The 27,594-nt window shown below is 45.1% G+C and overlaps 1 protein-coding gene across 1 annotated transcript in view; it reads right to left on the reverse strand.

The window, feature by feature from the left end:
- LOC120841627 overlaps window positions 1–19,867 on the reverse strand; it is a gene marked incomplete at its 3' end in the record, with an annotated part of 95,170 nt that extends 75,303 nt beyond the window's left edge. The window contains exons 1-2 of the mRNA XM_042288374.1: window positions 19,860–19,867; window positions 19,005–19,143 (exon numbers count right to left, since the gene is read on the reverse strand). Of these exons, the coding sequence (XP_042144308.1) occupies window positions 19,005–19,143; window positions 19,860–19,867 (147 nt within the window). The remainder of the gene's footprint in view (window positions 1–19,004; window positions 19,144–19,859) is intronic.
- Window positions 19,868–27,594: the final 7,727 nt, after the last annotated feature.

The raw sequence follows: 27,594 nt of genomic DNA on the forward strand, positions 1-27,594 counted from the left end.
GTAATTTTGTCTTTTTTATGTCTTTGGAGGAACCCTCTCACCTCGCAGGAACCGAATCTCTCAATTCGAAAAAGAAATGGTAGGGCTGGACACGTTAGAGGCAGAATATGTAATATGTAGGGACTCAAAAATTTCCCTGTTGAATCGAGTTTTGTGCCCCCGAAGATTTTAGTTTCTGAGAACTCAGGCGTGCACAAGGGGCAGTTCTTGGCGTGAGCCACGATCGACTGGATGGCAGAAGACCAGGGGAGGAGACGAGATCTCACCGGTGTGCTCATGGAGACTGTCATTCACGCAGTACCCCGTCTGACCGATGTACTCGGCTCAGCACTCAAGAGGAATACAATAACCTTCTCCCTTGTGCAGGGCCGGATGCACGGCGCGTATTTTGTTTGTGCATGTGGGTGCGAGTTCTGGGTTGGTTACTCGCTTGCATATGCATCCCAATCTAAATTTATATGTGAAGCGAACTCTGGTGCCAAATCGATGTGGAGGCGCGCGCAATCGGTGTGTGTTGTTGTGGCAGTGAGGAATGCACATAGGGCGGGGAAGACCGGGATACTGAGGGGGCCTCTTTTGTACGTTTCTGAGACTGCAGGAGGACTTACTTGCTGATGTTTTTTTAGGAGGCCAACTGGGTAACCCGCCCTCCGGAGCCTGGCAGCTAGCAGATACATGCTTCCTCTGGTCACGTGAGAGCAGGATTTTTTTCTTGCAACTGGAGGAGAGGAGAGACTGAGCAGTTCCGGACTTAAGAGCATTCAACTGATCGCTATAGAAGGAAGGGACAGGTGTCTGGGAGCGCTGTTGAAAAGACCAGCATAGACCGGCAAGAACGCAAGACTGCACACCGAACCACATGTGAACACAAATACCGCGACACACCAAGGTCACCCCGGGTTTCCCAAACCAGTCACCTGAAGAAATCTTCCGGCCTCCGAACTTAGGTGCACAGACGCCTGACTAGTACACTCGGCAGACGTCTTCCTGATCGTCTCTTTGACTGATATTTTCATATCGTTGCTTTCCCTTTCTAAAATATTCACGTGTCCCTAGGCTGGGGTGCAGTCTGCGCATTCATTCAGTTCTTTGGCTATTTTCAAATTCGGATCTGTTGTTTTTTCATATTTCTTTTATGCTCCGTTAATCTATTTTTCACACATCTTATGTTTTGGCCTACATAACTGACCACCATACTCTATCGCCATTCCGTAAACCACACCAAACTCACCTACTGTTGACTTTTTCCTCTGCGACCTTTTACATTTGTTGGGTGTTCTCAAAAACGGGGTCAATCGGTCCAATCTAGAGTCCTTCTAAAACACTGCGTCGGCGCCAGACTTGTTCAATTCAATTCGATTCAATTCTATTTTTATTTTCAGATCAAGTCATACAAAATAAAGAGCTGGCCCACAAAAGCAGCATTCTGCTTGTATGTGGGGCCAGGCGACCAACTAGAATATATGTTGTTACAAAAAAACAAAACAAAAAGAAAGCACTCCGCAGCACAAAAAAATGAAAGGACGACCAAGTTAGTAACACAAATAAATACAGAGATGGAACACGTTAGAGCATGAAATATAGGTGCTTATAGCCAAGTCCACTCACGCAGCCGTGAAATAAAAGTACGAAGTAACTCCAACGGTCAGGCTACGATATCTACAGCCCAGATGCTTGATACCAATTCCTTAGTTTTCTTTTAGTACCCTAGTGGAATCTATATTCATAAGGGACTCTGGGAGTTCGTTAAATAAAGAAGGAATGTAATGATTTCTGTTTTTCTTTCCATACAGTGTGTATATTTTCGGAATGACGTATTTTTCAGTACGTCTCAAATCTCTATTTTTGTTTACGACAATTTTGTAGGAATTACTGAAATAATTATTTGTTATTGCTACGTATGTAAAAAAGCTTTAAAAAACAGGATGTCCAGCTCTTTAGCTTTCTCTTGAGTTTCCAATACTTGATACGAAGTTCCATATGATATGTTGTTTACCATGTGTTTTAGTATCCTAAGTATCGCTCGTGTTTTGTATTCTGAACAATGACCGTACAGTGTAATACCGTACCGTAATGCAGCTTCCGCCAAAGATTTAAACACAAGTAATCTTACCTTCAAGCTGCACATACTTTTGAGTTTATACAAATACGCAGTTATGACTCGTAGTTTTTTTACAACACATTCCACCTGCGCATTCCACAGCATGTGTTCGTCAACAAAGACGCCTAAATATTTAGCTGAACTGCCGTCTGTTAAAGGTTCACAGCTACAATCCAGACACTGCACCGAGTGCAAGCAAATATTTGGAGATGTTACTATCTGTTTGTGCGGATTTCGAAAACACATCAGTTTTGTTTTTGCAACATTCACAGAAATAAAATTCGCAGCAAACCATCTAATTATCATATCAATGTCTCTCTGAAAAACAGAAATTGCTTCATCATACTTTTCATGTGGTAAAACTAATACGGTGTCATCCGCGTATTGAAACATTTTTGACTGAAGGGGCAAAAACCCTAACCCATTCATATAAATGTTAAATAAGATTTATATGAATGGGTTAGGTTTGCGGAGGCCTTTAGGTTGTGTCCTTTAGGTTTTCATCCCTTGTCCCTATCTCCAGTCTCGGGTTTACAACTATGCGCAAATTATCCATCTAGCCTGCACTCTCACCATTGTTTCACAACTAAAGAGTATAACGGTATTCCAACATTTATCGCTGAACACGTCAGTCGAACTCTATAGCTGGGAATGTCCTTCACCAAGAGAACACAATAAGGCTCGTTGGATGAACCATCTAGAATCGTGTACAGACCGTAAGTAAATCCGGATGTTCTCAACGCGTGGAGGCACATAACTTATTGTTAACTTCGAACTTTAAAAGCAGGGAGAACAAAAGAGACAGCGGAATCCTAGATTTACCTGCTCTTCTAGAAGCACAACACTGCGGTTCGTTCGAGCGCGTCAGCAGAACGAATCTTCCGTGTAGGAAGCGGGGAAATAACTTTTACAAAATTTAAGAGGTAGGCTCTGCTTAAGCTGTCAAATTTTCCTTGCTGCAAGCCGTCTTGAAGAATGACACAGTACACCGGTTCAACAACACGTAAACATTCAATGGCCGTTATTGCCCGCGCCGTGATCCCAAAAGCCCCCAGGCATGCTCTGCAATGGCCCTTAATCAGCGGCGCAGCGCCGCTCGCGTGGCCAGTTGCCCTTGGCCCCCTCGAGGTGCAAATGACCACTGACGATTGTCGGAGGGGCAACCTGGGGATTTAAAGCGGTTGGCCAAGGTTGCCAACTCCTTTAAATCCCCAGGTTGCCCGCATATCTCCCCCTTTCCAAAAGCAAAAATAGAGGATGTCTTAGAAGGTCTTCGGGGCCTTCCTTCTGAGCCAGCAAGGGTCTTTGCAGATGGGCGAGCACGGGTCCGACGTTAGTACTTCTGGACAGTACCGATGCGGCTGTGGTGGGTCTAATGATGCGAGCTGCGTCGCCGCCGCTACGTGTCTGGCACAAGAAATTATAAATTAAAAACAACATGAGGCCATGGCGCGGCAGGAATAATTGGCCGCGCCCACGAACGATGGCTACCCCACTGTGCATACGGGAGCATGGCCACTTTCTCCGCTTTCCCCCAAAAAACTAAGAGGGCATGAATATAATGCTCTTAGAGCTCATGCTTCTTTTTGTCGTCTTCACCGCCGTCTTAAGTTTTATCGTGGCAGAGACGAAGTGGAATCTTCCGAGAAGTCGTCCGGATCGTCGCCGCCTGGAACCTGGGACACATCTACCACCTCTGGTTCATTTGAAGGGTTTAGGTCGGCGACATGAATATACCCGCACACTTCACCAGATTCGCAGTGCACAAGCTCGTAAGGCAGGTTGGAAAGCTTCTTACTAACATGGTAGGGGCCGTCTCATCTTTTTGCTAAAAAGGCCGTGAAGCCTCTAGCAGAATCACTCAGCGGATGAGTTCGCCTCAGTACCAGATCTCCTACCTTAAATTGCAGATTTCCCACACTGGCTCTACATTGGGCGCCAGTGTGGGATTTCCCTTGCGCTACCCGTCTCGTGGTATGACACAGCACACTGGTGGTTCAACAACACGTAAACATTTAATGACCGTTATCGTCCGCACCGCAATCCCAAAAGCCCCCGTGCATGCTCTGCAACGGCCCATTATCAGCGGCGGAGCGCCGCTCGCGGGGCCAGTTGCCATTGGCCCTCTCGCGGTACAGAAGACCACTGACGATTGTCGGAGGGGCAACCTGTGCCAGCCCCTTTAAATCGCCAGGTTGCCCACAAAGTGCAGTGACTACTGGAAAGAAAACTATAAACCATGAAACAAAAACAGTTGTGTATTTGGTCGTCAAAGAAACGAGAAAAGTAACTTGTTACATTTGAGGTGAAGTAATACGTTCCTTTTGAGAATCGGTACGAATATATTACGCTACTTTTTGCGCGAGTGACCAGTAACAGTAATTTGTTACATTTTCGGCGTTACCGTGTACATGTCTGCCTAATAGGCACATTGTTCGCGTTTCTCCGCTTGCGATGATAGCACTGGAACAAGAGAGTTGTATTTTATCAGCTGGGGCGATAAAACACAACCAGTAAAGCGACAAAATAATAATACCTATACAATAACGCCGACACCTTTGCTTTCGGTTCCATACCAAGCAGAGCGATAACACGGAGTAACGGAGTCATTAGAGGGAATCGATGTGTGAATTCGGAGAATCGATATTGTTTCCTTATTGTTCCGCCTGTCGTCTGCAATCTTTCATTACATGGGGCAGAGACAGGAGCTCGAGGGGATATGCAAGACACGACACCGCTCTGGCTGCTCTACGTAAACAATACCTTGCTTGGGCTGAGGAGATAATTGGTAAAACTAGAAGTGGTGGCAAAAGGAACTTCAAAAGGGAAAAACCATATTCAGTTTGTTTCACATAGAATCCTGTAGTACACTGTGTAGCTTGGGTAAACAAGAAAAAAAAAAAGAAGTACCGAAGTGGATAAAACTAATTCATGCGATTAGCATACGAAAAATATTGAAGTTTTAATATATAATTGTTTTTGTTCAAAGAGTGATTAGAGGTTAAATATTACCGGTATGTTCTGCTAAGTTCTTTTTTTGTAACACATAATTTATTTTCTAAGTTTAGATATCTCACTGTTGCCGCAGTTAAGTACTTGGACTGTGAAACTGTTTTTACTTTCAAGGTTATGTCAGAAAGGCTAGTCCATTTTGCGACAACATAAAAACTATGAGTTGATTACATTTGACAAACAAAGAGTTGCAGCGTATTAAATGGAATCAAAATGCTAGTTCATGAAGCCAGGGGGAACATAGAAAATGGAAATGGGTAAAACATCAAAGACGCCTCCAAGCAATATAAAATCGGGAAGAGTAGTAACCGCCACTTACTCGTGCCATCAAAGGGCCGTGCGAAGATATTGTGTATGAATGTTTCTCTTTACGCATGCTTGCAGGCACTACTGAAAGACAAGTATATTCGCACTCAATTCTACTGGCATCGGTGAGTGTAACACGAAGGTGGCGTAAATCTGAGTGTGGGTCGCACGGAAGAAATAAGTAAATAAATACATAAACAAAATATAAAAACACTTTGTTGTCGCCGTGTCATTTCATGGAGAGAAGTGGATGTTGACTTTAGGTCTCTCCTTTGCAAAACTTGATAACGAAGCCGCGAGTATTTCATTGTTGGCGTTGTCGACAATGCGATCCTCGGGATATAAATGCCGCTCATGCAGTGCACTTGAGTGCTGCGTGAGCGTTCGCAACGGGCTTGTGACAATCGTGGCCCCGACATGAATGCGGGGGTAGTGGCTCGTGCCCAGTTGAAGCGATGGGGACTAGGCGAACCTTAGACATTTTTGAAACTCGACGCGTGCCCTGTGCTTCGCCTACCTCAGCGTGTGTTTAAGATAAACATGGGCGGGATAAATCGGCTCCAATTCAAGTGCTCGCTTATTCTGGAAACGAGCTGAGGGAATGAAGAATGCGCGATTTATTCGAGTTATTTCTTGTACTGCTACTGCGTGGGGAAAAAAAAACAATAACGCGTGTTTCGTAGGTTACGAATGTTAAGAGATAAATCTGAGCAGCTTTTCCTGAAAATACGAACAATGGTTGCATCACCCCCTTAAAGCTGGAGCAATAAATATATATATCTGGGGAGAAAATGAGAGGAAGTGACATTTTAGGAATGCCTTCGTTATATACGGCAAGATGCACTTTCCTCACAGACACCGGGACTAAGATCTTTCGTGAGACGTTCATTTTTAGGAACGTTCAACACTGTGAGTGTCGCTTTATGCTGAACTGCGGGGTAGCGATTAAGCTGTGTTTCTCCAGGATTTAAGTTGTAACACCTCGGTGTTCGTGCTAAAATTTCCAACAGATGACATTAAAAAACAAACAATGCGTTGGCGGTGCAGGACGTAACCAATGCCATAACTTTACTTCGTACAGAGACTTATAGTCGGTTAAAACCTAAAACAAAATGCAGTAAAATCTCCGTTTCATCACGCATTCCTTGCCTTACTGTGGGTTTGGACTGCGCGTGCGACGAAATATGATCAAAGGCAGAAATCTCGCATTGAAGGCGAAGGATCTCTTGCATTCTTATGCTGTCACTGACTAGGGGAGCTGAGGACGACTCAAACACAGATGTCTGAATCCGGAAAACTATAAACTCCTCAACGGGATAAAAAAAAACAAAAAAACAAGTGAACAAATGAAAGACGTTTACAACTCCATGTAATGCCGAATTAGAGCGCAGTTCTTGAGGAGGGGGAGGGGAGGGTACGGAGGAACGGGTATGCCCCTCCTCCCCTCCTGCTCCCCTCCAATCTAGCGGGACATTTTCGCTACATGTCCGGCTAAATTCAAAAAAAAGAAAAGAATCACCCGCTAAACTTAGCGGGAAACGTTTTCCGCTGAATAAAGCGGTCAATATTTTTCCGCTAAATTTAGTGGGGACAGTTTAAGGTAAATTTAGCAGGGAAATCCCATACAAAAATATGAAATGAGTTTCAATTGAAAGTTATTCAACTGAATAGAAACTCAATTGAAACTCATTGATCATTTTTGTAAAGGACTTTCCGCTAAATTTAGCGGGGAAAAGTTTCCGCTAAATTTAACGAGGAACTTTTTTGCTAAATAAAGCGGCGAGCGTGTTTTGGCTAAATTAAGCGGGGAGACTTTGCCGCTAGCCTAGCGCAGAATTTCTTACTCTAAATATAGCGGGGAAATATTTCCGCTAAATTTAGTGGGGAAGTATTTCGGCCGAAATTAGCAGAAAAATTTCTCCACCTCCTTCTCTTTCTCTTCCCTCCTGACAATCGTGACGCCACACGTGACCCTCGTGACGCCTCACTGACGTCACGTGTAACGCCAGTATGGAAAACGCCCCATAATGCAACGCGCGTTTACGCTGACGTCGACGCCACTCAAGCCGGAAACGAGCGCCCAAAGAGCTGCGCTCTATAATAGTGGGAACGAAAACATGTGTAAGTCTACAACTATGTTGATTGGTGTTTGTATTTATATAGATTACAAAGGACGTCATATCTGCTGTTATTGTGGCGGCCTTGCTGCTGAGTGGGTATCTTCTACAACATAAATGTCGCACCTCCCAATATGCTTTATTGGCAAGAACACTGCTATGACGCCCCGTGCGAGTCAGGTACTGCATATACACAGCGCCTCCTTGCAGGTGACGTAATCGCAACTCGATCGTGCTCATTAAACGTGCGCTAACCTTGCGTGAGGTTACGCGTGCCACAAGCGAATCTTCCGCTGTAAAAGGAGCCAGAAATGTTGGTGTTTGCAGATAGAAAACTTAAACTTTCAACTAAGGTGCACTGAGCAGGTCAGTATTTCTGCGTAAAATTGCAAAGGCTCAGTTCTCTCCACGTAAAAACAAATAGAGCAAAAACTTGACAAAGTTGAGGTTAGGCACGTTCTCACACGACTGAATTTGCGACGTCATTTTCTTGTGGCGCCTTCTCTCATTCTGTGCACCGAGCAGACAATGGAGTTCGTCCTCTACTCCTTGTGCCTATAGGGAGATGGCGCCTTAGGTAAATAAGGACGCTAACTCGGTCTTCTGCGAACGCGCCCTACCTTGACTTCAGCAAGTTTTTCGCTCTCACTTTTTACAGCAAGAGAAGCACATCTTAAAATTTCACAGGGGAAGTTGACCTGCTCAGAGCACATTCGCTGAAATTTTGAACTTGTTTTGTTTGTGTGCAGGCGCCGAATTTTCCGGCTCGCTTTACAGCGGGACGTGTGCACGCACGACCATATATATATATATATATATATATAAACGAGCATATGCAGATGAATGAACCGTATTTAATCCAATGAATGGATTTGATCCACATTCTTTATGGAAGTCCCTCTAATAATCATCACCGCCCGATTGGTATGCCTTCCGCCCGTCACCCAGGGAGTTAAACACTGCAACGAGAAGGCAGCGAATGGGTTTACTGTACCTCCCGGTTGCCCGCCGTCGAGAACCGGCAGTCCAGGCCCGCCGACCCTTGTCGTTGCCCGTCGATCAGAGCTCACAGTCGGAGTCCGTGTCCAGGCCTGGGGATCGCTTTTCCCACGCCAACGCTGCGTAGGCTGGCTGTCTCGGGCTATCAATGCCCGAGTCTCGCTGCGGAACCACCCCGGGATCGTCATAGCCCAGGTCATATGGCCAGGGCTCGCCGTTTCCACCGGTCTTGCTCCAGACCTCGCTGGTGGACCGCTCCGGGGTTCGCCATCGGCCGCGCCAGGGAGCTTGGCTTCGACGTTCCTTGTCCAGCTACCAGCCTCGCTCAGCTCGCACTGTCTCGCGCCAGCTCGTGTCTTCTCCGCCGGCAGCCTGCCACGTGCCCTCTGATTCGTCTTTCACCCCCGGCTCCCTCACTCTCCCCCCTCAAGGCCCGGACTTCGGGGGACTTCCTGGGCCTCAGGAAGCCACTGGGGTTCATGGGCGGCCGCTGTTGCTGTTACCGGAGTGGCCACGTTGCAGCGTCCGAAAGCGGCGTAGGTGGTGGTGGCTAGCGAAGCCGGCAGACAATGCCGACCTGTCTGTCGCTCGGTGTCCCACTCACCGCAATGCAGCAGGGGGCTTGCTCTAAGCTGGTCCGGCCGACGCAGATGGACTTGCCCCGTTCCGCTTAGAGGTCACAGCGGGCTTAGAACTGCCCGCCTGAACCGTTCGTCAGGCCGAACAACTGTCAGCCACCGTGAGCACTTGGGAAAACGAATGGTCTCGTCTCCCCTCCCGGTGGGCTTCCTGGGTTACAGCGTCTATGGCCGTCTTTCCAAGAAGCTATTCTGCGCAGAACAAACTGTTAAAACAACACACAGCGAACAAATACTCTGTCGCAGAATGTGGCAGTTGCCATAGCCTCTACAGCCACATAGCTTTCCGACGGGTTCATGTACCATGCGGCTAACTCAGCAAGTCTGCATTCCAGAGCTCGCTCCTGGGTCGCCAAGAACAGGGGATTTCTTGTGTCCTACCGCAACCTCATGTTATACGTCTTCCCCATCGCGACGACGGTAGTATCCTTTCAAGTCAGCGATGTGAACCGGGCAAGCCTCCTCGTTTGTTTCTCGCGACGACGGTAGTATCCTTTCAAGTCCGCGATGTGAACCGGGCAAGCCTCCTCGTTTGTATCTCGCGACGACGGTATTATCCTTTCAAGTCAGCGATGTGAACCGGGCAAGCCTCCTCGTTTGTATCACGCCGAGTAAGCCTAGAAGTAAGACACGACGCTCGCGTCTTTATACCTCGGGTGCTCTTCTCACCTCGGAACCAGCGATGCGGCAAAACCACTAGCTGCATTGCTCAACGTGTGAGTTTCCTTCTGAACAGATAACGATGGAGTAAACCTAGTCCATCTTTTGCGTAAGCGAAGGGATCCAAAGCCTGTGGCGGGACTGCCATGTTCCATACCCGCGCTCCAAAACGGCTACATATACCATGTGGTACTCGATGTAAGCGTCAGAGTCCCGTTCCGTCCACGTGTATACGAGCTCTAAGGACTGCTCGGTCCTCGGAGGGGGCGGCAGCTCAGCGAGCAAGCCCGCTTGAATCGTTCACGCCTCAAGGCAAGCTAGAGAGCTACAAGCCACCCAAATGTATACCGCCTCATCCCCGGCCGGGTTGTGACGCGACATAACTCATTAAAAGTCTTGCTGTCACTGCCACGACCGGCCAGAGTAAGCGGAAAAAGTATCCTATAAAACATTTCGTAGCTTTATTGGAACGACCCCGCTCAAGGGAGAGTCGTCCCTCTGCCCTTCGTCGGTTGTTGGAGTGACGCGAAGCAACTAGCTGTCTTGGCCCAGCAATTACCAAATCATACTGCTCCTTAACTCACCTGCCAGCGTTCCCAGTGTCAACTGCAATTTGCGCCAGTTTACCCAACACCCGCTGACAATCTCGTCCGCCAGTGTTCCCGGCTTCGACTGCAATTCCCGCAATCTTTCCGACACCCACAGACGAAAACCCATCTGCACTTCGGGCCTCGACAAGCGCTTACTGACTCACCGCATCACTCCAAGCCTTAATCCTAAATAGGCAATAAGTCCTGGCTGTTTTCCCTCCTGCCAGTCGCTATCCTGCCTTCCAGCGAACATGCCGTGACTAGGGTGCCTTCATGTACGCTTTGCTTGGGGTGATGACATCTGGCCATTTTGTTTCGAATACTTATTTTTATGTTTTGTTCTGAAGCGCGTGGAAGAGCCTGTCCCTGCACGCGCTGGTGGCCCTGACTGTGCTACGGCGACATTTTGTTTCCTGCGATTCCTTTGTATTTTCCTAGTGAGCGCGTGCTGTCGGCATCGGGTACTACAAACGATGGTATCACCCTAAACAGAAGGACATTCAGGAACTCTAGCCGTTACTCTCTTCTGCCCCCGAAGACGACTTTCTTACATCTTAACCGCGCTCCTCGTGTTCCCCCCGGTTGCGTCACCTTCTGCCAACCACTATTCTGGGGTACCCGAGAAAGCGCGTCCGCAACCTCGTCCTTCGAGCCCTTTAGGTACTCGATTTGAGGAGACACCTGCTGAACTCTGCTGTGAGACAAGTCACCATAATTCCAACATACTTTGTCTCAACGGGCATCGTTAGCGTAAGTGAACAACCCGCTCAACAAATCCATGGGACACCCTGGGGACGACTAGAAGCAGAGGCATGCCGAACGGGCCCCACGTTGGATGCACCATTTTAATGCGGGTTTCTTTGCGGAAGTCTCTCTACTAATTATCACCGCCCGATTGGTACGCTTTCCACCCGTCCCCCAGGGAGTTACACACTGCAACGAGAAGACAACGAATGGGTTTAGTGTACCTCCCGGTTGCCCGTCGTTGAAAACCGGCAGTCCAGGCCCGCCGACCCTTTTCGTCGCCCGTCGATCAGAGCTCACAGCCGGAGTCCGTGTCCAGGCCTGGGGATCGCTTTTCCCACGCCAGCGCTGCGTAGGCTGGCTGTCTCGGGCTATCAATGCCCGAGTCTCGCTGCGGAACCACCCCGGGATTGTCATAGGCCAGGTCATATGGCCAGGGCTCGCCGTTTCCACCGGTCTTGCTCCAGAGCTCGCTGGTGGACCGCACCGCGGTTCGCCATAGGCCGCGCCAGGGAGCTTGGCTTCGACGTTCCTTGTCCAGCTACCAGCCTCGCTCAGCTCGCACTGTCTCGCGCCAGCTCGTGTCTTCTCTGCCGGCAGCCTGTCACGTGCCCTCTGCCTCGTCTTTCACCCCCGGCTCCCACAATATATATATATAAACGAGCATATGCAGATGAATGGACCGTATTTAATCCAATGAATGAAAGAATCAAAGTGTTGGGAACCTGCCGAAAGCCAAAAAATGCCGGAGCCTTGATCCTGGCTCCGCCATTTTTTTGGCTTTCGGCGGGTTCCTGAAAGCTTTGATTCTTTGGTTCATTGGACTAAGTACGGTTCATTTATCTGCACATATTCGTTTATATCCTCCTCGGAGACCACGTACGATGATGTGAAGTTCCCGCGTTGTAAATTCAATAACGTGGCTCTTGATTTTTGCAGATGACGATTATACCGTGTCTCTAAAGGTCATGAACAAAGAATACTACATGTACACGGGACGAGACAAACAGTGGGAGGATTTCTGGAGCACAAACGAGCACGTACCACGTGACACAAAAGCGTCGAACCGCGTTCCACGCGGCGGCATGTGTTTCCAGAACACCTCCGATGTGATACATTTCGTTTCTTGTGCACTGATAAGACAGGTAGGAAACCCCAGAAAGTCGAGGTGGAGTGGTGTAGAGGCTAGCACACCCGACCGGACATTGGGAGGCCCAGAGTTCATATCCTCGCTCCCCCCTTTTTTGGCTTTCGGCGGGTTCCTGGAAACATTGATTCTTTGATTCATTGGATTAAGCACGGTTCATTCATCCGCATATGTTCCTCGAAGACCACGTCCGCTGGTGTGAAGTGCCCGTGTTGTATCTATATATATATATATATATATATATATATATATATAGTCACCGACAGCTTAACAATTGCTGTGCACGCTTATTGGTTCCCAATTTATTAGTGGTCGTCTTCATGAAATTATGGGCTAATTCCGCAAACGTGTTGGCGCAAACAGTGAGGTAGTGAAGTTTTCGAGGCTCTCGCCACCTTAGTTTTGTAATCTGTCAGTCTCTAAATTTATTTCGGTAGGAGGGCGGCAAACTTCTTTCCCCTTTCCTTGATTTTGTTTTTACTGTGGGCAGATATTAGATAAGAATGCACAATAAGCTCCTTTCAAACCCTCATTACAGCCAGGCAGCGTTTCTTTCCAATTCACAAAACATCTGCTGCCGATGTGCACGTCATAACTACTACCCTTCCTGGTTATTCCGCGGAGAGAATGGATCGATGTCGTGGATGGTACCTGGTGGTGTTTATATGAACAATTCTGAATATATAATCGGATATTAATGTGTGAAATGTCTAAGAAAGGGGAGTAGTTAAGTCCCCCCCTCCTCATATTATGACGCCACAGTTCGCTGCCGATAAAAAGACGCGATATTCTAACAATTTTAACGCGCCAGTCAACATGTATTAAGGCTATGAAAATATCACCAAACAAAAATATTACATATTGCTGAGAAGAGATACTTTCGATTAGTTGCATTATGCGCGGCAATGGTCCACCGATACGGTTGCGTAAATTATGCAGGCGTCCGTTGACCAAACAAGTCACTTTCATTATGAACTCGTGCTAGCCAATTATGATTTTTATTGAGAAGGCTTTTTTGGCGAAGCACCCAAATTTCATCTGAAACACTTTCGTTGTGGAGTCGCTCGTGTCTTTCAGACTGTTGCTATCAGACGTTTGGAGGAACAGATGGCAACTATGCATTGCAATAACACCAGATATTTGGACAAAAAAAAAGTACCGACGTGCAGAACAATCCTCAAGTCTTGGGAACGTCGTATAAATCCGCTTTAGTTCCTCCGCCTGTGCTATGGTTTCTGAGAGCAGAAACATGTCATCGGGATTCTGGCGAGAAGCAGATCTCGGTGGCCAAACAAAGCCATACTAAAGAAAAAAGCAGGAAAACAGTCCCCCGCCCGTCCGTCCTCCACTCACAGCTAATGCGATCAAAGGGTTACAGAAACAAACGGTTGTCAATCTCATGTGAAGCTAAAGATAGGTCCCGGAATTTATGCGTGGTGTTGTGGTTGTTCTACTTTACATCAAGTCTTTCTTCGGAACGAAACTCTATATTGAGAGAAATCATTACACTAATGTAATATTGAACGACGAGGAATTCTTTATAATAGTTAAAGTTCACGACCTAACTATCAACGCGATAACTTATAGGGGGGGACGTGATTCCACGTTTCCAGAATAGCGCAGAAATTCTTGTAGGGTTTTGCGTGATCTCACTAACGTCTCGCTTCAGCTCGCTCGTGCCTTCAACCATATCTTTAAAAAATGGCTTCGACTTGGGCGTGTGTGCTAGAAACCTATGCAGCATGAAGTTCGGGCGTTCTTCAGCGTGCACAATACTTGGCACGCAGCACGTTCATTCAGATAGCACTTTAAAATCCCCATGTGAACCTTCCGAGCTGATAACGACCAAGGCAATCGTCTTTTGTAATGATTGTTATTCGGGGCCTTTGGTAACTGCCACACGAAAACACACAAGTATGCGTCTTCTCAAAATTTTGTACCACTCTCAACGAACTAAAGCACGATTCTAGACAGTGATCTTTGGCCAGAAGCACCATAAAGTCAAGGGGCCCTAAACTCGTCAAGCACAAAGTTGGCGCCCAAAATTTGTGGAGCGCGTTGATTCGACTTCGGCGAAAAAAGCTCCAAGCCATCCTCGTGATAGGCCAATCAGTGAGCTCAGTCAACATCGGCCTCAGCATTGTGTTTGACGAGTTTAGCGGCCCAGGAATGCTTCATAAGCCATGTTGTCGCGTGCATAGATGCATGGCTTCGCTTTCTTCCTGTCCCCAAATGAGCGAGTGAAAGAACAATGAAAACAAGTTGCGAGCTGTAGAACTTTAAAAAATCCAAAACCCAAGATCAAAATGTGAAAGAAACAAAAAACAAGATAGTCAGATACCTGACCGCAGGCAAAGCTATGATTCAATGGAGGGAAAGAACCGGCACCAAAAGTGCTTTGACATCGCGTTTGTTCTTTTTTTCGGATTTGCTATATGCGGCTAGGATCATGTGGCAGTCGCGCGCGGTGACTGCCACATTATCCTGCTTTCTTTAATGTGCGTAAATGATTTTTCTGCTGATATAGCATAAGCACAAATGCAACGAACGCTGTGATGATGCAATTTTGATGCTGCTTGATTGGTTCACTCGGAGTCTAGCGTCGGTCACCTAATGCAATATTGAGTACAGACCTTTCCAGCGCTTATCATCCGAGCGAGCGAAAACAAATGCTGAGTCACTGAGCTATGGACGCATACGCAGCCCCTGATATACCGCATAACAAAGCTACAGCGCATGCTCATAAAACATACCGCAGCCCAACAGACTAAGAGGGCAGCGCGCAAAATACGATTTTTTGAAAGTTATATAAGCTGTATTCTCAAACTTTTTGTAGCGTGAGCAGTTTCGCGTGGCTGTCAAAAGCCGTGCTGCACAAGCGCGAGGAGCAGTGACGTCACACAGCGCATAGCTGGCGCACCGAAGCCGCGGCCGCCGCGCGCGCCTCGCCGGTCTGCGCATGTGCGAGGAGCAGTGACGTCACACGGCGCACAACTGGCGTGCCGGAGCCAAGGAGAATAGAAGGGTAGGAGAGGGCATGACGCCAGCTGCCTAGCCTCCACAAGCCATGCTCCCTTGACGCCTCGCCTTTCTCATGTTCCTCCTTACTCTCCGCACTTACCAAGCCAACGTGACCACATCACGTGATCGTAGCTGGCCTTCGTCAAGCTATGGGGTACTAGAATACACCACAGGTTAGCCTTCGATCCGATAAAACCTACCGGACGGAGCGCGCGCAAGCCTGCAAGGAGTTCTTCAATCAACCATCCATTTCACACGTGGCACGTCACGCGCACCAATCGCCAGAGAGATCTACGGTCACGTTGGCCACAACATCGTTTAAACTTTTTATGACTAGGCTTCACCAATATTGCAACGTGCCCTCTCCTAGTACTTCTAACCAGGGTATTGAACCGAACCCGAACCGTGAACCGAAAACCGGAAAAAAACCGTTATTTTCTCTCGAACCGGAGTTGAACCGGAACGAAATGATATTTTTCGCTCCGGAGCGGAACCGATATGTTTTCCATGCGGTTTTCGGTTCATACACGAAGTCCGGTCGCGTCGAAAGTACGTGGCGAAAAACACATGTAACCTAAAAAAACGAAACCAAAAATGTAAATATATATATATATATATATATATATATATATATATATATATATATATATATATATATATATATTTATATATATATGTTTATATATATATATATATATATATATATATATATATATAAAACTGAGAAGAAAAAAACCCGTAGTGAAAAACAGCAACAGCGGACGATTTAATCTTCGACGTTTCGGCCGGAGTCCGGCCTTCGTCAGGAAGCTTCCTGACGAAGGCCGGACTCCGGCCGAAACGTCGAAGATGAAATCGTCCGTTGTTGCTGTTTTTCACTAAGGGTTTTTTTCTTCTCAGTTTTATACCCACGCCTTCGGCCTCCCGCCACCATGCCCGTTATATTCGTGCGATCCGGAGAAAGCCGTGCGCTTGTTACGAAACTACGTGTCCAATGTGTTATGTGCCCGATTAGGAAACTAGGATTGAAGAAACCAATGGTTGATTGTCCAAGGCGGTGGATGTCCACGCTTCATATGCTCACCAGGCTACTTGAACTAAGAGGCTTCGCTGGAGGGTTGCTCTCAAAAGAAGAAAGCTCCAGGTCGGCTGAAGACGTATGGGTGAAGGTCAAAATGCTCGCAGTATCGCTTCGCCCGGCAGAGGTGGCGACTAAGAAATTGCAGAACGAACAGCTCACTGTAGGAGATTTCTACGGCGCATGGCTGAGATATTTCATGGACATTTCCAAGATATCGTCGCCGATAGCAAAGGCCTTTGTCCAGTCAATATAAAAGAGGGACCGACAACTTCTTGACATGGCCGTCTTCTGTGCAGCAGTGTACTTGAATCCCCGCTACCGCCATCTTTTCACCCCTGAGCAAAACTACCGGGCCACGTTGCATTTGACAAAGGCTTGGAGGCGGATCGCAGCTCTGCAATGCGAGCAAGATTCTACCTTGTCTTCTGAAACTGCGGCGGCTCCAGAAGATCCGGCAGACGCCCTGGAAGCGCTCCTCAAGGAAAAAGAGGTTGAGGCTGGCGTGCACATTCGAGGTACCAGCAACCCCATTTATATAGCATGCCTCCTCGAAATGCTAGTCAAGGAGCCGCGGCTTTCAAGGGGCGCTAACGTGTTTTAGTTTTGGGAAGAGAGAAGGGAGCGCCATCTAGAACTCTGCGCATTGGCGCAAGTAGCCCTGGGAGTGCCTGCGACCCAGGTCAGCGTGGAGCGAGCCTTTTCTGCATTGAAGTTCATTTTATCGTCTCAGAGGTGCCGTCTTTCCGCGAATATGCTTGACGACGTCCTGCTTCTTCGGTTAGCTGCCTGACATTGAACTGCGCTTTCACCCGCGTCACGAGGTGCCCCAGCACTAGTTCGTTCGTTGCACATAGTAATGCGAGACTTTGCTTTTTTATATGTACCGCTTTTATAAAATATGCACAGTTTATCTGTTGCGGTCCTCAATTCCTTCTGTAGCGTATGAGCACGAACCGGTTCGAACCGGTTTGAACCTTTATTTTTTCACTCCGGAGTTGAACCGGGCTGAACCGTTTTTCCTGAACCGGAACGAAAACCGGAACGAAAACCGGAACGAAAAACGTTTTGGTTCGACACCCTGCTTCTAACCTCCTTGGCCGGAGCCAATGGCGCTGCGCGCTCCGCCGCCACCACGCGCGCCTCGCCGGTCTGCACATTCCAGAAGAGTGACGTCATAGCCGCGACAGACGCACTGGCGCCGCCGCGTGCCCAGCTGTGCGCCTCCGTGTCGCAGTAGCCAAGTCTGACGCTGCACCGGAGCCGCCTGGTAGCGCCTTTCATTTTGTGCGCATAAGCTCGCGCTACGTATATCCTGGCATAGCCGAGCTAAGCCACCGCAATTGTTTTTTGTCCTTTTCGGTTTTGCTGTGTTAGTTTTCGAAATATCTAACTAGTGATTTGTGGACCAGGCACGGGATAAACAAACTTAAATGTATGCCGCGCTGCCATATAGCTGCTTCCCGAAGAACATTTGTATCTCGATATTGACATCGCCGCAAGAGCGTAATGCTGCCATGCAATACGTTGTCCTTTTTTGTTCTATGATAACCCGTTCTGGAAGAAGAAAACTGAACTGTTTGCTTTGCCCGAAACGACTCCTACCAACATCATCACTCATTTTCTTGGGCGACGCCACGAAATGGCAAGCCCTAGGGGGCACCTAGGGAACCGCGCGGGTTTATCTTCAGCTCGGCCTGTGTTTGCGTCGACGTCGCTCTTCTGCGACGGGGGATGGAAAAGCGAGTTGGGTTATTGCAGCTTGTCAACCTTTTATCTTCTTCCGATGCCGCCAGCGATAGCGTTGTCTCTGCGGCCAACATGTGTTCTTTGGGGCCAACCGTTTGCCGAGAAGATACAACAACGTTATTATTGTGTCGATTCGATTCGCGGAAATAAAGGCTCTGTTGATTTTGCTTCCTTCTCTTGCTGCGGTGTTCGATTCCCTTGCGAGGTTCTGGCGGGAATTCGTCTTCTGTGTTTGTTGGGTCGTGGCGGGGTTGGCAATAGATGTGTTACAGCCTTGCAGATCATTCATCTTTGCGGGTCCGCTTTATTAGAGTAGCTACAACCCCGTTCGATTGGTGCCACGTCGAAGATATTTTTCCGAGCAAAGCCCTGAATGTTAAAAAAAATGCGACTACGTTTTTGTCTGAATGCATATTGCTATGGTACACTTTAGTGATTTAGGTTGTTGTAGAACACGGCTTATTTTGACGACAGTTCAAATATTTACAAAAGTTATCTGAGGTGTTTGAAGCATCGCGTTCCTATTTTAGACATCGCCCAACTTAATTACCCCAGTGCTTTTACATACTAATCAAAGGAATACCTTATTTGTATATTTTTAAAGAATACATTCAATATAACACTATTAAAGTAGAAAGGACGGGTAAATTGTTAAAAAAGGCATTAAAATTTATCGCAAAATGTACATGCTTTACGGTGGTTCAACAATACTTCGGGAGCAATGAATGTTACAAAGCGTCACCGCTGACTGCATAATTCATGCATGCAGGTAAGCCCATTGCAAAGTGAAATGCGGAACATTGGGCAGAAAATTCGACGTTTCAAGGTCAACTCTGACTTACATAAAAGAAACTTATGGTACTTGGACAAAAAAGGGGGTTAGGCATTTCCCATCTCTGTTTTATTTTGAGGACTGCGTTATAGAAATCACAGGCAACATTGTATTTGCACCAATGCAAGGTATACTGAACGACGAAGTACCTGTAAATTAAGAATATGCTTGTGACTTACCAAAATCTGTTTTAGAGAGAGATAGCTTGCAGGCCGATTAAACAAAACCCGATTTGACTACTTAGGCTAGTGTTTTCTGAAAACCTTATGAACATGTATCATTTATTATTATGAAATTAGAATAATTGTTTAAATTAAAAAAATATAAATATTCAAATTTTATTATTTCTTACAATTGCTAAACAAATATACTAAAATTTATATAATGGATTTGTCAGATAAGGACGGTCATAAGAGCGACATGCCTGTTGTTTCTTTTTATTTACTTTTATATGACGTATAACATATTTTCATACCGCAAAATGAACCTTACCTTTGTAAAAAAAACAACTTCCTTATTTTTGTAAAAAAAGTATTCGAGTCTGAGAGGAGGTGGAACTACGAGTTTCCCAATTGCGCGTACACGCAACTTTGATAGCCACAGAAATAAAATTAAAAGTTTGTAAATGTAAATATCTTTATGTATAAAGCAGTCGAACTCTCTTATATTTAGTTTATTTAAGTTTATGGTTCATGTGTAATTAAATGACAAACTTGGCCTCTTACGCAAGTCTTTCATATTTAAGGATTTTTCGGCAACTTTATGCGTGTTTCCGGCAAAACAAACTTGAGTTTTTTTTATATTATTTAGCGATGTGGTTAATATTAAAAACGAACCCTAGCAAAGGCAGAAATTGTCTACGTACCTTAACATACCTCTCCGTGCTAAAATATTATGTAGTTACCTATCCAACTCATTCGGCGGATCATTGTACATTGCCGTTTGTCATAATAATTATTCCATACAATCACTAATATACACACCCGCACTTAATACGGTAATAAGCTCTAATATATATATATATATATATATATATATAATATCAATTCGAGTACAATATTTTCTGGAACTGAAATAAGTTACTATGTTTTCTGTTTTGAATGTTATGTTGAATTTTGTATTTTTGTGTCTTCTGTGCTGTTGCTATGTTCCATTTTTATGCATATAAAACTTTAAGGAAACAAGGGACTTCGTAAAGCTCTTTTACAGCTTTTTTTCCTGTTTCCGCCATTCATACATTTGAAATTGTAATTAATGTCTATTATTGATATTATTTTCATTCGTCTTATCAGGGTGTCGAACCGGAACCGAACCGAACCGAAAACCGGAACCGAACCGGTATTTTTTCCGGAACTGAACCCGAACCCGAACCGTTATATTGTTATCGCGATGAACCCGAACCGGAACTGAACCGGAAAAAAAATAACGGTTACCGGCTCATGTCAAAATGGTTCGGCCACGCGCTGTTGACAATGAATGTGCTATCAATATGCCATTTGTTTTTTAAGTGCCGTCAACTGACTCATACCTCGCTTACATATTTTTCTTCTCCACTCAGTCTTAGGAATATAAACGCTGCATCCATGAATCTTGACAAACGCTGCATCCATGAATCTTGACATAGGAACCAGTATTGCGCTGGTCACGGCTTGCACGAAAAAAAAAATTAAAAGGCTGTGCAAAAAAAAAAAAAATCGCGTCACGGGATTTTATTTTCCTACAATCTCGTAAATCCTAAATGCTGCTGTGTGCTCATTTCATAACACGTTTCTAGAACGCGCGAGTTCTTGAAGCTTGCTTCCATCGGAATGAGAAAAGAAAAGGCTGTGGAGTTTCATAATAATGCATCCGGTTTCGTATGGGCACTTAGAAGCTAACATATTTGTGAGACAGCGAACTCTTCGATTTTATTATTTATCCTATTACGTCCTTCTGGCGTTGCGTTCGGTGAAGTGTTTTTCATATTCCGTATCTTGTTTAATGAAAACTTTTTGAAGGGTCTAATTTGAGTTACCGAAGGCTAGCTCAAATAAAGAAAGCTGTATTTTCTCCCCACGGTTCCTTCAATTGCTTACACGCCGAGGTGGCGGGATAGTTAGCGAGTTCTACTTGTAAGTGGGTTTGTAAGGAGGTCACGGATTTTACAGCTACTGCGTCGGACCCAATGAGATGAAGTCCGAATGCGTAAACGTCGGTGAGGTAACCTTTGAGTGCACATAAAGAAACCATTCCTGGTAGAAATCCCTGAGCCTTACACTAAGATGTATCCCGTTTCGTATGTGCTGATTTCAGATGTTTTATTTGTAATTTATTTTCATGTTGCAATTTGTCATTTATAATTTCCGAACCGGTTCGGGAACCGGTTCAGCGCCCCGAACCGGTTCGCGAACCGGTTCGCGGATCGAATTAATCGAACCGAAACTGAACCGGAACAAAATGAATTTACCTGAACCTGAACCGTAACCGAACCCGTATTTTTTTCGGTTCGACACACTGCGTCTTATTATTAATATTAAATCTGGATTTTGCAGAGCCTTCGGCCCTGAGTGTGTTGTGCATGGTTGATTGTGCTGCAGTGATCTACATTTCTAGTGCAATATTTTAATGTGGGTAGACTGTTGACCAAATGGTTCGGCTCATTTGTATAAACATTACTATGCTCTTTTTCTAATAACAACAGATTGTAGCAGACGTTACAAGGAATCTCAGCCAATTCAACGAATCAAGTGACAACGCGTCACTGCGCTCCGCTGAAAGGTTATGTGAGACTCACATTACCTTGGATTAACGTTTACGACTCGTAGCGTCGTCTGTGATCCAGTGTAAGGTAAAGCAGAGCTTATGAACAGGAGACATTATTAAAATTAAGCCCCAACCAATGGCGGCCGTGGCGAGAGCGACACAATAGATGGCTGCGTCTAAAGAAAAGTAAAAGGGGCGATTTGAGGGAAGCCTATGTAGCCTCGTTAGACCAGCGGTGCTCCTTTGTGCAAAAGATGCCTCTGGTTTTTATAGCGCTACTGCACGTCGGCTAATGCGTAGACCTGGCAACTAAGCCTGAAATCACCCAACGTCATGGTGTTGGGTGATTTCAGACGACACTGAACAGTGCGTCAATGATTGACATTTTTAATTCATTCGAAATTTTGTATGCCCTTGTCCAATTTATAATATTAACAAATACAAACATGTTCTAGCATAAACAAAATCCGGACACAAAAAGTTGTGCATAATGAATAGAAAAGTCCTTTTGTCGCTCTCATTTACGTGCACCGCCGGTGTGATCGTGTTTGATAGTGACTAACATAAGTAATAATTTATGCAATGTTATAAAAAGAGTAGCCCAAAGCTTAGGGTAAGCAAAAAATAGCGTCGTCACCAGTGCGCATGCGCCAAGCACGACGCGCGTTTTTGATTGGCGCATGTCGATGAAGCTATTGTTGTTGTTTTTTTGCACACACACATTTGTGTACAAATTTATAAAACTTGCAATTAGAAGTTCATTCATATTGAGGAACAATGACTGAGTACAGGCCGGTTATCATAAATAAGAAAAAAAAAACTTGATTACTTGCATAACCTGTATAGAAACTCTCAATCATTTCAGCGATTATTCGCGAAATTTCAAATACTGACACGCAAACTTGAGATCAATACAATTTCTCTTCCAATAAAAAAAAAATTGTGTGTGTGTGTTTAATTTCCGTCACCTATGTTATTTTATATTATCCTTTAAAACCATGCGGCTTATATAATCGATGAAGGAGGAAAAGCTGCTCCGTAGATACCCTTGTTGGGAACTTCACAGTGCCTTGCGCTGCGTGGGGCAAACATTACCCGATGATCAATGTCGTTGCTGACACCAGAGGCGTCACTTGCGTGACAGAACACTGCTGGTTCAATAACTTTACCTAGCTTTTCACTTTGTCTTGTTTTCTTCTCTTTCTTTTTTTCTTCTTTTTTTTGTAGACCGAGCCTGCAATTGTTTTTCGACCTCGCCACACTCGCCATCGGTTAGGCAATAAAATTCTAAACGTCTCCTGTTCGTATGCTCCGTTTTTTCTTACGATAAACTACAGACGACGCTACAAGACCTACAAGTCAATCCAATATTTTGTAAGCGTCATGTGGCCCTTGAGAGTGACCCAGGGACGCTTATCACGTATCACGCTTATAAAGTATCACTTGATCCGCTCTATTGGTTGAGCTACCTCGTAATTTACGCTACAATCCATTGTAATTAAAAACAGACTATAGTGAACTCTTGAAAAATAAATCGTATGATTTTCTCAACAAGCTACCCACATTAATGTACTACCCTGGGAAAGTAGAGCAGTGCAGCGCCATCAACCAAGCACAGAAGCCTAGAAACCGAATGCGTCGCAGTTTAGTTTTCATAAACAATATCGAAAGCATCACTAAAAACAAAAAAAACAAAAAAAAACTCTCTTTTTTTTTTCTTTGTGATGTGTCGGGGAGACATGTAAGAGCATACGAGTATTGTGGGAAATGGTTTTTAGTATCACCTATCGCTGACACAGAAAGCCTCCAACAGTATTTGATTGCAAAATAGACTTGGGAAGCCGTTCTTCCTTTTTTATTTAAAACAATAAAATGCAACGTGTTTTTGTGGATTCTCAATTACCCGTTTTCAAGTGTTCATTGGAGGAAATTGAGAGAATGTTGATAATGACTTTTGTTTTGTCTTTACTCGAAAAAAATTTAATTTTGGCTTTTTCTATATTTTAAAAATTTTTCGGCCGTATGCGAAAAATTATTGCAATATTGAACTCAAACATTTTGTTAAAAGCAAAAAAACAAAACACGAAATACCCAGTGCAAAGTGTTGCAACCTAAAAACATAATTATAAGATGTGTTAGAAACCACCGAAGAACGCCTAATTGTGAAAGAGTTGCGCAAGGGGCTCAGTTTATCATTGTGTTTTACTTCTGAACTGAACTGAACGCCCCGTACAAGAGGAAGAACAGACATCACGTTGGCGTTGTTTTACTACAAATATAAACTAAATCTAACCGCTTCAAGTAGGCCAGTTGGCATGCTTTATGCGTAAAAATATTTAGGTTTCAAAACGTTGTATTTCAGTTTCATTTCTGTTGCCCTCAAAGTTGCGTCTATGCGCAACTGGGATGATCGTAATTCCCCCTTCTCTAAGACGCTGTTTATTTTTATTTTTTTCCAAAAACAAGGAAGTCTTTTTTTAGGCAAAAGTAAGGATAATTTCGTTAAATGGAAATGTTTTCTACATTATAAGTTTATTAAAATAGGCATGACATTAAGAATAAGCAGGTCAGGTATTATTAATATATTCAGCTTAAGCAACAGTATTAAAACTGTGAGATGGGCTAGTTGGTACTTATGCATGGGAGTAAATGCTGAAAAAAAAAAAAACTGGGACAGAGAGATGTACACAGGACGAAGCGCAACTTGCAACTGAACCGCTCAAGGAAACATATACAAAGAAGAATAAAACCGCACATGCGGAAAGATGGTGGACTTCCATTGACCACCAGAAAAGCCTGCCGTCACTATTAAGTGAACGTAGCTTGACCGAGAAACGCCTGCTGCTTATCGGGTAGGGCAACAGAAGGAGCACTGCTGCACACATTCGTGCCATGGGCCCTTATCATGAATGCCTCCTGTATCTCGCGCTCTAATTTTGCTTTGAACTTTCCCAAAATCTTGGTACTATTGAACCCGGCCTGGCACTCGCACCTATCACAATGTACATTTAAGTGGCCAGAAAGGGATTGCTTGGTGGCGGCGAAGTGTTCTCTGATTCTTTCATCAATGCACCTGCCCGTCTGGCCAACATAAACCCAACAGGAAGACAGGGGGACATCGTAGGTAACCCCTAAGGCGCATTGCCGAAACTTGGTGGCATGACGCTTGCCGCACACCCCCTCCGCATCACCCAACACTTCTGCATTTTTTATTTGCTGGCACTGCTTGGGACATTTGTTTTGGGCGGAAAACACTACAGGATTGCGAAACTTATTCGCCAGCTTTTTGAGGTTAGGAGAGACCTTATGCAAATAAGACAGGACAATAGGTTTAATTTCAGACCTTGCCCTTTGAGCTCCTGTCCCCTGACAAGCCTCTTCAGCTTCTTAACCAACCATTCAGCAACATCACATAACACCCGGGAAGAAACCCTACATCCTGCAATCTCTCTAGCTGCAACTGAAAACTAAAATTCATCTTGTGAAAGGAAGATTTTTAAAGGAGGCAGCCAGGCGACTAGAGGCCATTCCCCTCTTTACGAACTTCGAATGGGCCCTGTCATATGGGAGTTGCTTTCGCTTTGATCGGGGCTCATACGCCCAACACACCATGTCGCCAAGTCCGAAACTTGCAGGCGTCCAGCGCTCGCGATTTCAAGCGCAAAACTGAGGTCTTCCGCGCAGCTCTTAAGAACGTTAAAACTCTTCAAAATAAGTTTTTAAGAATTGTGCGGAAGGCTTAAGTATTGCGCATAAAATCGCGAGCGCTGGACGCGGGCAAGTTTTGGAATTGGGTCTTTTCTTTTAGGCCAACCATGTGCTTTGGGAGTATGAGCTCCGATCAAAGCAAAAGCTACTCCGATATAAATCGACCTATTCGAAGCTTGTGAATAGGGGAATCGCCTCTAGTTGCCTGTCTGACTCCTTGAAAAAATCTTGCCCTCAAAAGATGACTTTTAGTTTTCAGTTGCAGCTAGACAGATTGCAGGATGTGGGGTTACCTTCCCGGGTCTGATGTGATGTTGCTGAATGGTTGGTTAAGAAGTTTAAGGTGCTTGTCAGGGGACAGGAGGCTGAAAGGGCAAGGCCTGAAGTTCGACCTGTTGTCCTGCCTGATGTAGAGGAGGTCTCTCAACCTCAAGAAGGTGGCGAATAATTTTCGCAGTCCTCTGGGTTTTTCCGCCCCAAACAAACTTTCCAAGCAATGCCAAAGAATAAACAATGCTGGATTGCCGGGTGACGCGGAGAGGATGTGTGGAAAGCGTCATACCACCAAGTTTCGGCAAAGTGCCTTAAAGGTTGCCTACGAGGTTCGAATGTCTTGCGGTATGGTTTATGTTAGCCAGACGGGGAGATGCATTGATGAAAGAATCAGAGAACACTCCGCCCGCCACCAGGCAATTCCTTTCTGGCCACTTGACTGTACATTGTGATAGGTGTGAGTGCCAGGCATAATTCAATGGCATCGATACTATGGGAGTTGTCAAAACAAAATTGGAACGCGAGATATATGAGGCAGTCATGACAAGTGCCCATGACACGAATGTGTGTATCAGTGCCCCTATTGTTGCCGTATTCGATAAGGAGCAGGTTTTTATCGGTCAAGCTACGCTCACTGAACAGTGACGGCAGGCTTTTCAGGTGGTCAACGAAAGTCCACCATATTGCGCATGTGCGGTTTAATTCTTCTTTTTATGTGATTCCTTCCGTAAAGTTCAGTTGCAAGTTTCGCCTCATCCTGTAGTTCTTTTTCTGTCCCTGTGTTTTATGGCGTATCTACCACCACGCTTAAGCTAAAGATACGTATGACAATGCATCATCTATGCATAATTGACAATGCTTAAGTCAAGAATATATTCATGAAGTATCTCTGACTCACACCATCGTTTCTACCATAAATAAAAAACGCTGAACCTTATATATTATGCGTCTTTTGAATCTGTGGAGTCTTTAAATTATATTTTAGGAGAGTATAATCCAACAATCCAAGGACCGCGAAGCCTCTCCTTTTGAATTCCTATCGAAGTTGTTAGAGGTAAGGGCAGAAAAGTGTTTGCCAATGGCGGACACCGCTCTGTCCAGATCGATGTGCCACATTTTGTTCGTGACTGAGAATGAAGAAAGTAATGTAACTTAAAACGTATTTGATTCCTTTGTGATTGACTTCCATTTTTATCGAGAGGATGACACAAAGAAAACAAAGAAACTTTAAAAATGCAATGAATAAATAAGTCATTATATCAAGAGCAATATACTGAAACGTGGGACTGCCAAACAAAATTACACGCAATTCAACTTTACGAACATCCCTTTCCTTAAGAACGACCCTAGATGATAACCATAGATTACCACCTAATGACTGCCTTTAGCAAGTAAGAGTGCATTTACTTGCCTGCGTGAAACAACAATCTTTATGCCTTATAGAACTTCCAGGCCGAGGTCAATCTCAGAGATATGACATAGGGAAAATTGCCCTATCATCAAGCCTCGTCAAGAGTCTCGTAACGCCCCTAACAAGGACGACGAGAACTGATCGCAGAAGGCTAAGGAAGCGGTGCTAGTTGATCTTAAGTTAAGCCTGCCTGAAAATAATTTTCATAGAAACGCAGGGCCGTTGAAGCAAGGCGGGAATTCAAAACCGCGAGTTTGAGTATATCTGGTGAAACTTTTAGGCTCTAAGGATTGTAGTCATAATGAGGGGCATCCATGAGAATGTGCAGAATAAGACTGCCTACACAAAACACCAGAAAATATTTCTTCCTCGAAAATTGCCGAATCGTACATAGAAGACGAATGACTGTCTACGTCTTAGTGACTTACTTAAGCCTGATATTTTGTATAACGCGGACAGATGGGTC

This window comes from Ixodes scapularis, unplaced genomic scaffold, assembly GCF_016920785.2.
Source record: "Ixodes scapularis isolate PalLabHiFi unplaced genomic scaffold, ASM1692078v2 ptg002451l_1__unscaffolded, whole genome shotgun sequence".
NCBI lineage: Eukaryota > Metazoa > Arthropoda > Arachnida > Ixodida > Ixodidae > Ixodes > Ixodes scapularis.